Consider the following 15,380-nt stretch of genomic DNA (forward strand, 5'->3'; position numbering starts at 1 on the left):
GCTGCACAGTAGCAGCTCTGAATGTCTGCCCACCGGGAGCACATGGCGCCAGGTGTGCAGCCACCTTACCAGGCTTCGTAGGAGCTGGACTGGCGGAGCACGTTCAGTGGAACCCTCAGCTCTCCCAGAAACTCATCTCCAAATTTCAAGTTGCTGGCATTCCAGAGGTCAACTCTGAAAAACAGCCAATGGTACACAGATCTCAGTAAGGGATGACCTTGGGAGGGCAGGTGGGCAGCAGTGCTCCTTAGCTTCCCCAGGAGTGTCTGGGGTGGGATGGGGCCTTTAGTCCCTCAAGCTAGCCTCTGGCAAGAGAGTGACAGTGAGGACATCTGAAATGTGAGGTCAACGCAGGATGTGACTGTGGCATGAAGACGGTGGCCTCCCAGGGCCTCGGGGTGAGGGGGCTGCCCATCTTCTCAACAGCACAGGAAGACAGTGCACATGGATGGGATTCTCACTGCTCCTCTGATTTGGGGCCATGGAGACCCCAGAACCAGAGCTGAGAGTCTAAGACTGGTTCTCAGCACACTTGGTTGTCACAGGGAAGCTTCTAGAAGGCCGTGCCAGCTCTCTGTGGCCCTGAAGTCCAAGCAGGAGCCACGGGCATCACGGAAGGTACAGGAACATGTGTGTGTCAGGAACACACAGAGGAACAACGTCCCGTGGCTCTTTGAGAATAAACAAAGGAAAATCCTTAATCTGCCACATGACACCTTAGCAGTAGGACAAAAGGCGGTCAGGCAGTCTTTTCCCCTTTTTAGTAAGAAAAACATTTAAAAACGGTTTTTGTTTGCTTAAAATACAACAGCTAAGACTTTATTGTCAAGTTTAAAGCCCAGTCTTGTATAAACACTTGTTTTTCTGAACAGGGAAGGGGAGCTGTGTGCTGAGGGCAGCCAGTGCACAGCCAAACCTCTAGCATGGCCCCGACCTTGATCGGGACTCTCAGACACTCTGCCTCTGGTTCAGTGTTTTGAAATGGAAGACTTAAAGCAGAAGCAGCTGAGACCTGTGTGTGGAGCCTGGCATCCCTCAGAGCTCGAAGCCACAGAGGGTCCCACCCTTGGTCCCTGGCCCATGCCCCCAGCTGGACATCGACAGAATCCCAGGCAGGCCTCAGCTGGCTCAGGAAGCTCTGACCCTGCAGGAAACCAGACTGCAAAACCTGCCAGGTTCTGGCAATGTGGTCTGCCCGGCCCCAGGGTGACAGGAAAGACCGCCCAGCTTATGGTCTCAACTGTCACTTGGTGCCTCCTACGGCTGCAGCTGGTGGGCAGAAGCCCCGGGGGCAGGAGGTGGGGAGACCCGCCAGAGCTGCTGCACCTGAACCCTGGCATCTTCCCCAGAGCACACACACCAACGGCTTTACCGTGGGGGCTCCGAGCAGCAGGAGCACGGGGCTGGGTGAGGCCGCCACGTGGACGGAGCCTCACACACTGAGCAGCATCGAGCCGTTAACCCCTCTTAGAACATGGCCTCAAAAAAAAAAAAAAAAAAAGAACAAAACATGGCCTCTAAAACCACATTTGTCCCTTGGGTAAGTACAGGTCCTCAGCCACTCCCCAGATCGCTGGCAAGTTCACAGCTCTTCCTTTCAACCAACCCCCGACGTCCTAGTGTTAAAATTACCAGAAAATTGGAAATCCCTTTCTTCCTGGTTCTGTATTTTCAGAAACAAACCAGAAAACAAACAGCAGAGGTGGGTTGAGACTATAGCCACCAGGCCAGAGCCTGGAGCCCCATGGCCACTGCTCACCGGATTTCAAGTTTGTCCACGTCTTCCTCCTCAAAGTCAAAGTGGGACTTCCGGTTGTAGCTGCACGGTCTGGTCACCTGGAGGGGCGGGAGCAAGGTTGTGTGCCGGCCTGTGAGGACCCCTGCCCACCACGAGCACCCCCACCTGGTGTCCCAGGTCCCAGCCTCAGTGGTCTGGAGCCCCTTCTCCAGGGGGCTGTGCCTGCCGGTCTTCCCAGCACCATGGCCTCCCCTTGTGAGCACCTGGGCCAGCTCCCTCTCCTCTCAGGCTCTCCACCTCTCTGCCCTGCATTCGCTCCTCCCCAACCTGCCCATCTCCCCATCTGGGTACCTCCAGCCACAGCCCAGCTTGGCCTCCACCTCCTCCCCTTGGAGCCCCCACCAGCTCTCCTCCCCCAGCACATGGGAGTCTTCCTACCACCTGCACCCCTGCCTACATCACCTCTCAGGCCCATGCTGGGAAACTCGAAGGGGACTCTGAAATGCCACCTCCTCTAGGAAGCCCCCCAGAGCCTCCACTGCCTGATGCAGCTTGCCGTCTGGCATCCAGCATGCTGGGCACAGGGTTTCTGCATTGTTCCCACTGTGTCTACTCAGTGAAGGAAGATGGTTTTCACAGGATTTTGAATACTTTCATTTAGATAGTGAGGGGTTTTTAGGTAAGTCTAGCCATTACCCTGGAAGAAAATGCTTTCCTGTTGAAACTCCTGTAGGAGGCATGTGCCGGCCCCAAGCCAAGCATAGGGACTCCAGAGGCTCAGCCTTAAGCTGAGTCAGAGCTGTGGGGGTTGTTTGCAAGCTGAAGCAGAAAGCGGGTGCAGAGAACCAAAACAGGGGATTTAGCTGTTAACAGGGCTCAGCCCTTTCGGTCTAAGACCAAAAACTCCAAGGTCCTGTGGTCTGAGGCCATGAGCGAGGCAGGTGTCAGGTGGGCCCTGGCCAGCAGCACTCAGAGCCCAGGTCCGGACCTGCCCTGGGATCCTGCAGGATGCAGGCCTACCCCTGTGCTCACCTGTATCCGGGGCTTGTTAAATTCACCTACTGAGTTGAGACTGATGTTTTTACAGCGTGAACTGTAAGTCAGTAGCACAGTCTCAGTAAGAAGCACCCAGGGCTGCGTGTCAGAGCCCGGGGAGCACATGCTGCAGGGAAAGCCCATGCTTTACCGTGTGCCATGTTGACCTCAAGTTGGAAAGCACTGCCCAGCACGCTGGGCAGCTCAGACAAGGGAGGCTGTTGCTGCCTTTGTGTATAATTTGTATTAGAAACTGTTCTCTATCATCTGTTCCAGACGCCTTCCCTGTTCCACAGCCTGGGCACGAATCCCCTGAGATGAGGCTGACCACATCCGCTTCCTGCCTAATCTTGAGTTTCTTAAAAACCATTTTCTCCACCGGCTATGAAGCAAGAATGTCCTTCTGGGACAGAGAAGGGCACTGTGCCCTCCGTACAGCCGCCCAAGAGGCCTGGCTGCTGACCTACATGCGAGGGACCTGTGGGCTTCTGGACACGTTAGGAGTGGTCCAGGTTCTCTGCACGTGAGCTCCTTAGTTCTAACCATCGCTCCAACTTCATTTACCGAAACGGCACCTTCTCACACCAATCTCCCCTACGTGTGGACGCTCAGCGTCCCAGACTGTACTGGAGGGTCACCGTCCTGGGAAGGCTTGTCCTCTTCACCAGGAAGAACCGCCCCGAAGCCACTGACTCAACGGTCACTTGGCCACGTGCATGATCCTCTCCTGTACAGGCGGCTCTACCCAGTAGCCAAGTCATGCTTAGCCCCCCAGGACCTGGTGCATATGAAACATTCGAGGAAACTTTGTAGCTGCAAAGAGCCTGTGCCTAAATATATGACCTATGGTTCGTATTTAAGCTGAGGCAGCTGCCCTGCTTGCACGCTTTGGCCCTCATGCCCCCCATCCACCCAGTTTCGGTGGCTCACAATTCTGAGAGGCAGCCACAGGCTCTCCGTGCTCAAATGCATTTCCTCTTTTGCCCCAAAACCCCTCACTATCTCTGGTGAAACAAGCCTCCCTCCAGTGCTCAGGAAAGACTGGGGGAAGCAACCAAAAAACAAAATCCCACAGCAAACAATTAAATCCCCCCAAACTTCCCCCCCCCAAAAAAACCCCAAATACTGATAATTTGGGAGGTAAAACTCGCCAACTCAAACCCAAGGAAGCACCAAATGGCCTTTCTTCCCAGGGATGAGGGAAGGTCCTGGGACCCATGGATGCTGCAGGGAGCCACTGCCTGAGGCCCTTCAGAGCCACACTTCTCCCAAAGGATCTCAACGTGACATTGGTGGCACTAATACCAACCTCAAAATAAAACACTTCGTCAAACTGGGGGTTGTTGGTCTTCTTTTTCACTTTTGTCTTCTTTGCTTCCGATCTGTAATCAAGGAAGAAAGGTTGAGATTAAAACCGACACTGTTGACACCAAGTCTCTCTGGATCTTAAGACCAAGTGATCAAATGCACAAGTGACTTACTGCCTTTACTTATAAATATTTCTGTTTGTCTCCAACCCAGATGGTACACAAATCAGGACCCTTTACTGAGCCCAAAACACCCAAAGAGGAGAACACAGGGTTTTTTTGTGTTTTTTTACAAAGCACTTTAGGGCAATAGAGAAAATGAGAGTGGGTCAGGAGGACACTTCCCTCCTCACAGCCAGGCTGCATTTCTCTGGAACCGTCAGCATCATCATAGCTGACTGCAACTCACCATCACGGCCCAGAGGCAGTGGTAGGTGTGGGCAAAGATACTTGCCTGTATGGTCCTGCCAGTGTCACAGTAGCGTAAGGGTCACACTGCCCGTTCACGATGGGGAGGCCTTGGCACTCGAGGATGCTGAGAAGAGAGGTGGGGTGTCAGGAGCAGGAGCTGAGGGGCCCACAGGCCATTTCTCGAGGGCTCTGAAGCCCCCCACAGGGCCAAGAGCCAGGAGGTCTGCATGCTCCTGGCACCAGCTGCCCAGAAGCTCCTGTCTAACAAGCGCAGTGGGTGCTGACCTGACCGATTAGTAGTCAGAAAGCATTTAGGGCAGGAAGAGGTGTGTGCTGCATTCAGGACAAGGCTGTCTTAGCCGAGGATGACACGGTCCTAGGGACTTGTGTGAGTGATGCCACCGATTCATTTCCTGGGAACCAGCAGTGGCAAGAGCTTTCCGTGGCTCATGAGTTTACCTCTCCCACAACCTGACAAAGTAGCTGCTGTGGCACATCGTGTTACAGGTGTGAAAACGGTGGCCCCAACAACCGACTGGGCTTTTGGGTCCAGCCTGGGGACAACCCCCATGCCACGCATGCCTCTCGGCTGCAGAGGGCACCCCAATCTCAGATTTACTCGTGCCTGGTCCCTCCTGTGGGTCCCAGTACAACAGTCCTGGCTCAGGTCTCTTTAAATTCTGGAGCAGAGCTGGTTATGCAATTTATGTGACCATCCTTTCCACTTATTCTGTCATCACTGTCATCCCTGGGTATGCTTCTGTGGGCTGCTCCTTTGGGTCGTGCTCAGGTCATCCTGCTCCTGGCCTGCCGGTTTTGAGCACATGCTGGACGTCGTGAATTCCAGGTTGCTGACTTTCTGGGTCTTGTGCTAGCTGGCGGTTAGGGTCCTCTGGGTACAGACTGGTCACGGCCATTCCTGCTTGAGGCTGTGTCAGGGCTGTGTGGGCCCCCCAGGAGCTATGCTGAGCCCTGAGTGGGAGCAAGGATCTCCACCGCACTGGCGGATACGCAGGTGCCTCTGAGCCATACGAGAGCCCCGTACCCACAGACCCCATGCTCTGTCCAGACCCATGGCGCTAGCCCGACATATCCATATTGGCTTGTGCAGTATGCAGGCCTCCTCCTCTCCGGAAAACACTGCAGTGGCCTCTCTCCACCCACCACAGGACAAAGCCGGGGCCACTGCGGCCCGTGTCTGCCCCCCTTGTCTGGGGTCACAGAGTTCAAATGCCAATTGCCCAACATCCAGAATGTCCCACCAGTACAGCACCAGCTCTTCTGCGGTCTGTGGGAGGAGAGGGGGTCTGGGTCCCAGTATTCCAACATGGCAGGGAGCAGAAGCTCTACTCCCGAAGAGGAACGGTGTGGCAATTAGATGCAGGATCACATCCCCTCAGACGGCTGCATGCTCGTTTCTCTTGCCATCAGGAAGTCAGAGAATAACCAGCTGCCCCATTGCTCCATCAGCCAAGCAATGTGAGCTGCTTGTGCCTCTCTTGGGAAGGATTTAGCTTCCAACATTTCCCAGAACATGTCTCTCCAGTTGAGGATTTTGTTTCCTTCGTGGTGCTTACGGCCCTTGGAGCTGGTGCCACACGGGTCCCACACCTGGCAGCTTTCTACATTTCTCATTTCTCCATGAGTTTCCCTGAAACCTCTGCTAGACGAGGTTGAACCTTAGGGGTCACTTCGTTACTTCTGTTAGCCTTACCTAATACTTTCAACTCTTTACTTGATGAAATATTTCTGAGTTTCTCTCCAGATTACTGCCTTGGTCTTTGGTTATCTTCCTTCATTAACTCATTAAAGAAATACCGATTTATCCATTACATCATCGTGAAACGAACATTCGTGCAGATCTTATGCAGCCCAGGCATGTCTCCAGGAACGGAGCAGTCTGAGCTCAGGTCTGATCATTGGCGCAGCAGCAACAGCAAGATGGTAAACACAGAACATGCAATTGTCACACCCAGCCACGTGAGGGAAGAAGGAAACTAGATACAACAGAGGAGCACAAGGTGGTAGTTGGGGGCCTCAGGCTGGAGTCTGAAGGACAAACGGGCCAGGGAGGGGGGGAATCCCGCAGCAGATCTGAGACGGTGGGGAAACAGCCTGCTCAGGACAGGGCAGCAAGGCCCACACCCTCCCCTGGGGCCAACGACCCCAGTTTAACACAAACACCTTTTTTATTACATTCACTTGTTGCTCAAGAAGGTTTAGATGGTTTTGGATCCTCAGACATGACGGCTTTTCATGGCCAGGAACCAGATGGCATCACTAAGCATCAAAGTGAAAGCAAGTGTCCCCACACCTACGTCCTAGAGAAGCACCACCAGACGCAGGGCAGCAGCCTGTACAACCCCCCCAGCAACCATGGGAATGTCCCTGCCTTGCCTCCTCCCACATGACCTACTGTCTAACGCAAAGCAGTTACCGGGATACCGAGCCCACCTACACAGCCATTGTGGAGGGAAAACCCAGCACCCTCCATCGGTGTGCCGACCATGCAACTGAGGTAAGGGCGTCCAACCCCCCCTCGCTCACCTGGGGCGGCAGGCACCTGCAGGTGGGCTAGGGTTGCCCGGCCACACAGCCCCCTCTCACCACACTCCACACACAGGGCATCTCTCCAGGCTTATTCTCTTGCAAACAACTTCAACCCCTGCTTCGGAATGTTCCAGGTAAATAAGGGAAAGGAGTAAAATATTTACTACGCTGCCTATTCCTGTGTCCTGGGAAGGACACTGTGACACAGCGACACAGTCAACTAATCTGGAGTCCAAGGCATCAAGTATAATACTTACACGTATTATAACATTTATAGGATTTTACATTCAAACTGACCTTGAAAACACAGTTATGCCTTGCAGCTAGAACAGTAACAGCCTAGTGGCTATGTTTTCTTTTTCTAACTCCCCAGTAATATAGTAAATAAGATCTTCATTGGATTTGAAATGCTGTCAGAAACTTGAAAACAGGTAATTCCTCACTTGGATATACCTCAAGGGGGAGGTTCCCATAGCCTGGCTGTCAGCACTGAGCCTAGCCCCCCAGCCTAGCCCCCCAGCACTGAGCCTAGCCCCCCAGACTCCAACCTCTGGTCAGAGGGGCTGCCCAGTGGCATCTATGTTGATGTCAAGCCCTGAGCCCAGCCCCCCAGCAGCAAGGACCCCACCCCCAGTCAGGAGGGGCTGCCCAGTGGGCATCTACAGGGCTGCTGACAGGCTTCTCATCTGCTGGTGAGATGGTGGAGCTTGGAAGTGGAAAAGCGCAGGAGCCCTCACTTTCAGATAAAGCAGGTGGCCACAGGAGACCCAAGGAGACACTGTCCTACAGGGACAAGGAAGGTGAGTAAAGGTCTGTTGCAATGCCAGCCAGCAGATGGTGCACATGCATCATCTTTCCCACTCATCTCCTGGCACCAAAAGTGGCTGCAGGTCTCCCACAGGAATGAGTGTTGTGAATGAAGGTGATGCGGAGTCATAACATGCTGCCCACTCACCCCAGCCCACACTCCAATGGTCTTGGGGGCCCAGCAGATGGCTCAGAACCCCAACCCTGTGCTCAACAGGCCAGCTCCCAACCACCAGGCTCCTCTAACGCTCCTCCAGTGAATGAAATGTAGATGTGCCACAGGATAACGTTCCTCCCCCGCTAGAACGCAGGCCCCAGGAGGCTCGAGACAGTCCTCGGCACCTAACAGGGGCTCATGAAATATTTCTGAACGAATGTTACAAAGGTCTACTCATCTTTGTTAGGGAAGGAAAGCATGAGTTACAGCCCCTGCGTGCAGGCTTGAGATCTCCTTGGAAAGAAGCCATGCACATGAACAGACACCCATCCGAGGTCGGAGGGGCAGATGCCACATCCACAGACAGGGACAGCGGGTCACCAAACCACCTGGGCCTCAGTCAAGCGTCCAGGACAGCACATGTGGACATATGAGGGAACAGCATGAAAAAGAGTAGTTATAGTCAGGAAAGGATAGGGAAGCTTGTGTGAGCACGTCCAGTGTGTCCTCTGTCCACACAACCACAAGGAGGCCCAGTGCTGATGGCACCACCTGGGGAAAGGCTTCACTTGCCATCCAGGCAGTCAGGGAGAGGTGACATTCTGCCCGCCAGTGGCTGGGAAAGCCGGTGGATAATACTACCAGCCAGAGGGAGGCCACATTAAGGGCGGTGAGCGTCCAGGGACTCTGCAGGGAACGCTGGGACGCCCCCAGTCCAGGACTACAAGCACTCCCAGGGCCACCTGCAGTCTGGGGAAGGTAGACAAGGCCTCCCCTTGCTCTTCAGGCAGCTGGGAAGGGTGTACCCACAACAGAGAGGGGCAGGCTGGGAAACAGAACTCAACCCTGCAGAATGCCGTAGGCCCCCCATGAAAGAATGTCCCTGGCGGGGTAAGAGGTGAGGAGAGCCCAGAAGGACCTGACAGTCCAGGAACCATTGGGCCCACAGGCTGGGAGGTGGTCCTCAAACAGATGTGGCCTTGTTCGGAAAAGTCCTTTTGCAGATGTAATCAAGCTAAGGATCTTGAGATGATAAGCTTCCCCTGGATCCAGGATGGGCCCTAAACCCACTGACTATAGAGTTCTTACAGGAGGGAGATTTCATAGACGCAGTGGAGAGGGTCACAGGAAGAGGCAGGCAGAGGGGAGAAGGGCGCCCTGCATCCCAGGAGCTGGAACAGGGAGGGGGGGGGGGCCCCTGAAGTTTCTGGAGGGAGCGTGGCCCAGCCAGACTTCAGGTCGGGCCTTCAGAACTGGGATAAAGAAATTCCTGTTGTTTTAAAACACTTGAGACTGTGGTGTTTGGCTAGAGCAGCCCTCATACCTCACACTGCCACAACGAGGGGGTGCCGTGTGTCGGGAGGCTAAGAACAGGTCCAGGTGGTACACGCAGGCCGTATCTGTCCCCAGCACTTTCCAGTGAGGGAAGGGGGAGAAGTCAGGTGCTGCTTAGCAGGAGGAGGGCATGAGGCGATTCCCAGGCCAGTGGGGACCCCACTGGAACAAAGCTGCTTCTGCCTGACTTCTCGTCAACGGCCCACCAGCCTCGCTCTGAATTTTCCCAAGCCCATAACACACTTCGAGGTTGGCTCAAGCCTGTGCTAACCTCTGAGAGGCCAGGGCACGAGGGGAGGACCCGTACAAATAGCATGTGTGATACTGCACAGACGCCAGCGTAGACATTACTGCTCCGATTTTATACAAGGACATGACAGCGGAGGTCACAAAGGGAACAAGCACTAGCTCCGGACACCAGGATTCCGGGTCCAGAGCCTTCTGCACCTCATCACCTGTGGAGCGTCCACAATCTTCTGTTCCATCCCACAGCGGCACCATCTGTGGGAAGTCCCAGGTGCACAGGGCAGACTTAGCTCTAAGAAAGAAGGTGGTAAAATACAAATGGGACTGAAGTGTCAGAGGACAACGTGCAGCTATAAATGCCCAAACTAAAAAAGGAAAAAGATCACAAATCAATAACCCAAACTTCCAGCTTAGGAAACCAAACACAGAAGAGCAAAGAGCCCACACAGGCCACTAGCAGGTAAGGAAGCAGAGCAAACAGAGAAACCAGGGACATAGCAGTGCGGCCTTCGAAGATATCCACAAACTCGACACATCTGTAGCCAGGCTAACCAAGAAAAACAGACTCAAATTACTGACATCAGCCATGAAAGGGGGACATTCTAACGACCTTAGAGAAACAAGGTCATTTTTTAAAAAGCTTACAGAATAGCTGAGCAAATGGACAGACAATGTTTTGGGGCTGGAAGGGCTCACCCGGCTAATTCCCCAAACTGATGTGCAGATTCAGTACGGCTGCTATGTTCGCAGAAAGGATAACACGTCGATCCTGAAACTCATATGGAAATGAAAAGAGTTCAGGGCAGCCGAAGAGTTAGGAAAGAATGACCAAGATGGGAGGTCAAGATGGAAGATTTCAGAACCTCCTATGATCCCAAGTGGCCACAGGCACAGAACAGAGTTTACCAATAAATGTACCCATTTGTAGGCCAGGGATTTCCAACAAAAATGCAAGACAATTTGCTGGGAAAGAAGGAACCTTCCCACAAATGGTGCCGAGACAGCAGGATATTCAAAAGCAAAGGAGATAATGCTGACCCCTACCTAACACCATACATAAAAAATTAATTCCAAATGTACTGAGAACCTGAAGATGAGAACTAAAGCTGTGGAAATGTTAGAAGGAAAGCACAGGTGTCAATGTGACCTCAGAGTAGGAAAAGGTCTCTTAGAAATCTGTATAAACAGGAAACACGGATGAGGCGGATCAAGATTGAAGACTCTTGTTTTACAAAGAATGTGATCAAGAAAGTGAACACGATAGGACAGAAGATGTTTCCAAGCTATGTATGTGACAACAGGCTGGCATCCAGAATATACAGAAGATTCTTGCAATTTAATAATAAAATATTAATAACCAATGAGAAAATCAGTGAAGGACAGAAAAGATGGTCCCATCACGGCGTGAAACCAACACTTCTGCACACCCCCCAGGAGGCTGCAGAACCCAATGAGCATCGTGGGCAAGCCCAGGCAGAGGAACCGGATCATGCTGCTGGCACAGTGAGAACCTATCGGGAGCTTGCTGAGGCTTAAACACAGTCCAGATACCACACTGGTTCTCCTGTGTCTCGCGCCCAAGAGAAATGAACACAAGTCCGTACAGATGCTTGTATGGGAACGTTCACAGCAGTCGTCTTCACAACAGGCAAACATCTATCAGTGGAGGACGAGTGGGACAACCAAGGACGTGATTCAGTGCCCGCATGACGGGAGCCCTGACACCTGCCAGGGCATGGGTGAGCCCTGAAGATGGCACGCTCAGTGACAGAAGCCAGGCACAATAAACCACCTGTCATGCGGGTTCATTCACGTAAAACGTCCAGAATGGGCAACCCCACAGAAGCAGAGCAGCAGTTGTCGGGGGCTGAGGAGCATGGGGCCCATCAGGGAACAGGATTTCATCTTCAGGGTGATGAGATGTTCTGGAACTGGACGTGGTTAGCGTGAGGATTGTGCCAGAAGTCTGCCTTTGAAAATCCTGAATTTTATGGTAAAAGGTATTTCTTAGTGAAAGAAAAATCGACAGGGGGTGGCTAAGTGAAGAAAGGCAGGCCACTGGTGTCTCAGACACTTGGGGGACATGAGCCCTGGGGGTCTCGGTGCGTTCCTCCGCTCTTCCTCACCGCATCCCTATGAGGGACCTGTCTGCTCGGGGTCTGAACAGTGACAGCATGTGCACTCAGCGACCAACTCCGTTCTTTGCCCGGCCCGGTCCATTCTGCCCCCACCGCTAATGGATACTCCTATTCCACGGGAGCCTCCGCTGAAAAGGCCCTACATCGGAGGCTCCTGGGTGGCTCGGAGGTTGGGCATCTGCCTTTGGCTCAGGTCGCGATCCCGGGGTCCTGGGATTGAGTCCCATATCGGGCTCCCTTCAGAGAGCCTGCTTCTCCCTCTGCCTATGTCTCTGCCCCTCTGTGTCCTCATGAATAAGTAAATAAAGTCTTAAAAAAAAAAAAAAAAGCTGAAAGTTGTTTTGGAACAAGGGATATAAATAAATAAACAAGAAAACAGGCAACTCTCATCACTGCTACAGGGTCTGAGAGCAGCTATTTTTCGGAGAATGGCAGCACCGATGAAGGAAAGGATGAGTTTGGTGTGTCCTACTGTGCATCCCATGCCATGTCCTGTATAGGTTCCTACACACACCCTCCATGTCCCACGGTGACAGCCCCGCAGCCTCAACTGACCAGACAATGAACTGGAAAAGTGCAGTAGGCAGCGAGGCAGGCCCCGGGGTGGACACAGGGTGGAACTCCTCTCATGCCACACCCCAGGACATGACAGAGGAAACACAAGCCTAACGCAGGACTCGGGGTCTCGGCCCAAGGAAAGAGCATTACCCGGGCTCACCGAAGCCCTTGCTCGCCAGAGATGGTGAAAGGATGAATCTGGGAAGCATCTCTGCAAAGACGAAGGAAGCTGGAGCGTCTGGTCCTTCTCACGGTCCTGAGTACCAGAGGACGGCTTCTGCACACCCTCCCTTTCCCCTCTCAGAGGCCTCACTTGGGAACGTGCAGGCCACAGAGGGAAGGCCCGAGCGTACCTGTGACAGCCGCTTGCAGGATCCCTGATGCCTGCAAGTGTCGTTAGTGGGGGGGGGACACATGCGGCGCCCACGGCGCAGGAAGCGAAAGATGGGGCCCCTGAGACCTCACTGTGGTCAGAGGGTGGACCTCTCAGCCTCCTCCAGACAATCTGTGGGGTCCATGACCCTGAATGTCGAGAGCCCACGACAAGGTCTGGGGACCATGTGCAGACACATGCACCGACGCCCACACTCACCAAGCGTTATGGGGTAGACGGAGGTCTGTGGTTGGGCCCCAGGTCCACACACCAGCACACAGACCCCTCCTGTGTCCCGCCTGGGGCCAGACGGCGACCTCTGCCTACATGTCTGCCTGACTGTGGCCGTCTGCAGAAGCCAAATGTGTTACCTCAGGGACAAACACCTGCTTTATTGAGGACATGAGGAAGGATGTGCCAAAACCTCTAAAAACAATGCCATCATGGGGAATCCTGGAGGCTGGCAATTCTGATTCATTTGTCTGAAAAACCACCACCCATCCCACTCCCTGCGGGGCACTGCTCCTGGGAAGACCGGCCATCATGTCTTACCGTGCAGCCAGCTTGTGGCAGACGACACCCGTGTCAGTGATGACCTCACTCAGGCGCAGCTCCAGGTGGACCTTGCCCTGAAAGGCACAAGGACAGAGGGTCACAACAGGATGGCCACGAGCAGGGAAGAGCACCCAGAGCCTCGGCCCACAGATGTGAAGCTGAGCCCGACCCCTGTGGCATCCACAGCACTTCCCCGACCCCAGTCAGGCCGCAGAAACCAGGGCAGGCTCGTCTCAAAACGCTCAAGAAAAAGGTCCTGGAGAAAGCAGCCTCCCAACACTTTTGCTCACTTGCTTTAGGATGTACCCCTTCATACATAAGCTTGTGTGGACACCCGAGTCCTGGGGCAGGCGTGGGCGTCCCCCCGTAGGAACTTAGTGTTCATGGACACTTCTGAAGGAGATGGACTTGAGCACAGGTGGCTGGACTTTTGAGAGCAAGACCAGTGCCGTGTTTCGCCTGTGTCTGTGTCTGTGTCTGCACAAAGGTCAGACCAGCTGGAGGACCAACCAGGTTACCGTCAGGGGTCAGGGCTCAGGGGCGGGGGCCGGGGGCACAAGGCCTATGAAGAAGAGAAGCCCGCTCCCTCCAAACTATCCAACAGCAGCCCGTGTGACACAAGACATGTGTATATGAGCACACACTACAACGTTAAAATTCACACTTTGTAGCTGGAGCCCAACACCAGGCCTGACTCACTACCCCGAGGTCAAGACCTGAGCTGAGATCAAGTGTCTGATGCTCAATGACTGAGCCACCCTTTGGCGCCCCAAAATTAACACTCTCTTTAGTTAGAAAGGGAGACTGAACTGGATAATGTCCGACATCCATTCTGAGTAAAACTTCTAGCCTGCAGCTTGGGGAGGGCCCTCCAAGACTGCCTTGTCCCAGAGAACCCAGGGTACCAAGCGCATGGACAAATGGATGGGCCCTGGGAAGGCTGCCTTGTCCCAGGAGAACCCAGGGTGCCAAGCAGATGGATGGATAGACAGACCCTGGGAAGGCTGCCTTGTCCAGGATAACTCAGGGTGCCAGGCAGATGGATGGATGGACGGGCCCTGGGAAGGCTGCCTTGTCCCAGGAGAACCCAGGGTGCCAGGCGGATGGACGGATGGACATGCCAGGGGAACGTGGGCAGTATACTCAGCGGTGCCCCTAGCGGCCTCCTAAGTCGGCTCCTCTGAACACCGTGGCCACTGCGGGTCTCCTGTGGCTTCCCAGACACCTGCAGAGCTCCCTGCCAGCCTTGCAGCACGGAGGCCAGCCCCTTGGGTATCTGGCTCGCCCACGACTTTGACAGGGGAGACTTGATGTGCAGGAGGGAGCCGGGCACTGTAGCCTCAGGGTGTCCACCCCTCCCTGTCCTGAGCAAGACCAAGCGCTGCCCTTTCTGAGCCTTCCCCTCACCTGCAGGACCAGTGGCCTTAGGAGGGGGCAGCGAGACCTCCTGGATGGCAGGACCAGGCCAGCCTCACACCTGTGTGCCCCTGGGCAACACCTAGTACCCAGAGCAGACTCTGAGCACCGGGGGCTCTGACTGGTCCGCGTCCAGGGTGCTCACCGCGTGGCGTGCATGCCAAGAGCTGCCAACTTCCCGAGGGAACCAATGGGCCAGTTCCTACAGAGCCCTGGCAGCTTCTGCCCCGCCGTACCCCTCATCCAACAGAGGTGCACACCGCAGGCTCCCTGGCGCATCACCTCCTGGCCCGCGTAGCCGGGAGAAGGCAGCTTCCGCACCAGGCGGCTCTGCAGACGGAGCCAGCACCCTGGCCGCGCCCTGGGGAGCTGGCTCCCGGCTCTCCTTTCACTGAGCCAGGCTGGGCGCGGGGCTCCCAAAGCATCTCATGGGGCAGGCGCCACCACTCTGCTGAGGCCAAGGGCGACCGGCAGCCTCTCTCCAAACCAGATGCAGGGTGAAGGCTCAGGACAAAAGCCCAGGACGAGTCACAGAACGGGCTCTTCACCTGTTCTCCCACCCCAAGGGCCCACCCCAAGTCTTTCTTGGCTCAATTTTAAGACTGGCAGCGGCCATCCCAACGGCCACATCACACTGTCTTTTCACTAGGCTCTGGGAAGGGAGAGAATGTGTCTGGCTCAGGTGGACCCCCCAGCGAGGACAACCTGCGACCGACCGGTTTCCTGTTTTTCCCAGAAGAGCACGGACACATCC

General features: G+C 54.6%; 1 protein-coding gene across 3 annotated transcripts in view; it reads right to left on the reverse strand.

The window, feature by feature from the left end:
• RASA3 (RAS p21 protein activator 3) overlaps nucleotides 1-15,380 on the reverse strand; it is a 108,709-nt gene that overhangs the window by 21,371 nt on the left and 71,958 nt on the right. For all 3 annotated transcript variants that reach the window (XM_025441337.3, XM_049099212.1, XM_025441336.3), the window contains 5 exons: nucleotides 13,208-13,284; nucleotides 4,535-4,615; nucleotides 4,083-4,155; nucleotides 1,760-1,836; nucleotides 70-174 (listed from right to left, as the gene is read on the reverse strand). In XM_025441337.3, coding sequence (XP_025297122.1) covers nucleotides 70-174; nucleotides 1,760-1,836; nucleotides 4,083-4,155; nucleotides 4,535-4,615; nucleotides 13,208-13,284 — 413 coding nt within the window. The remainder of the gene's footprint in view (nucleotides 1-69; nucleotides 175-1,759; nucleotides 1,837-4,082; nucleotides 4,156-4,534; nucleotides 4,616-13,207; nucleotides 13,285-15,380) is intronic.

The sequence above is a fragment of the Canis lupus genome, chromosome 22, assembly GCF_003254725.2.
Source record: "Canis lupus dingo isolate Sandy chromosome 22, ASM325472v2, whole genome shotgun sequence".
In the NCBI taxonomy this organism is placed as follows: Eukaryota; Metazoa; Chordata; class Mammalia; order Carnivora; family Canidae; genus Canis; species Canis lupus.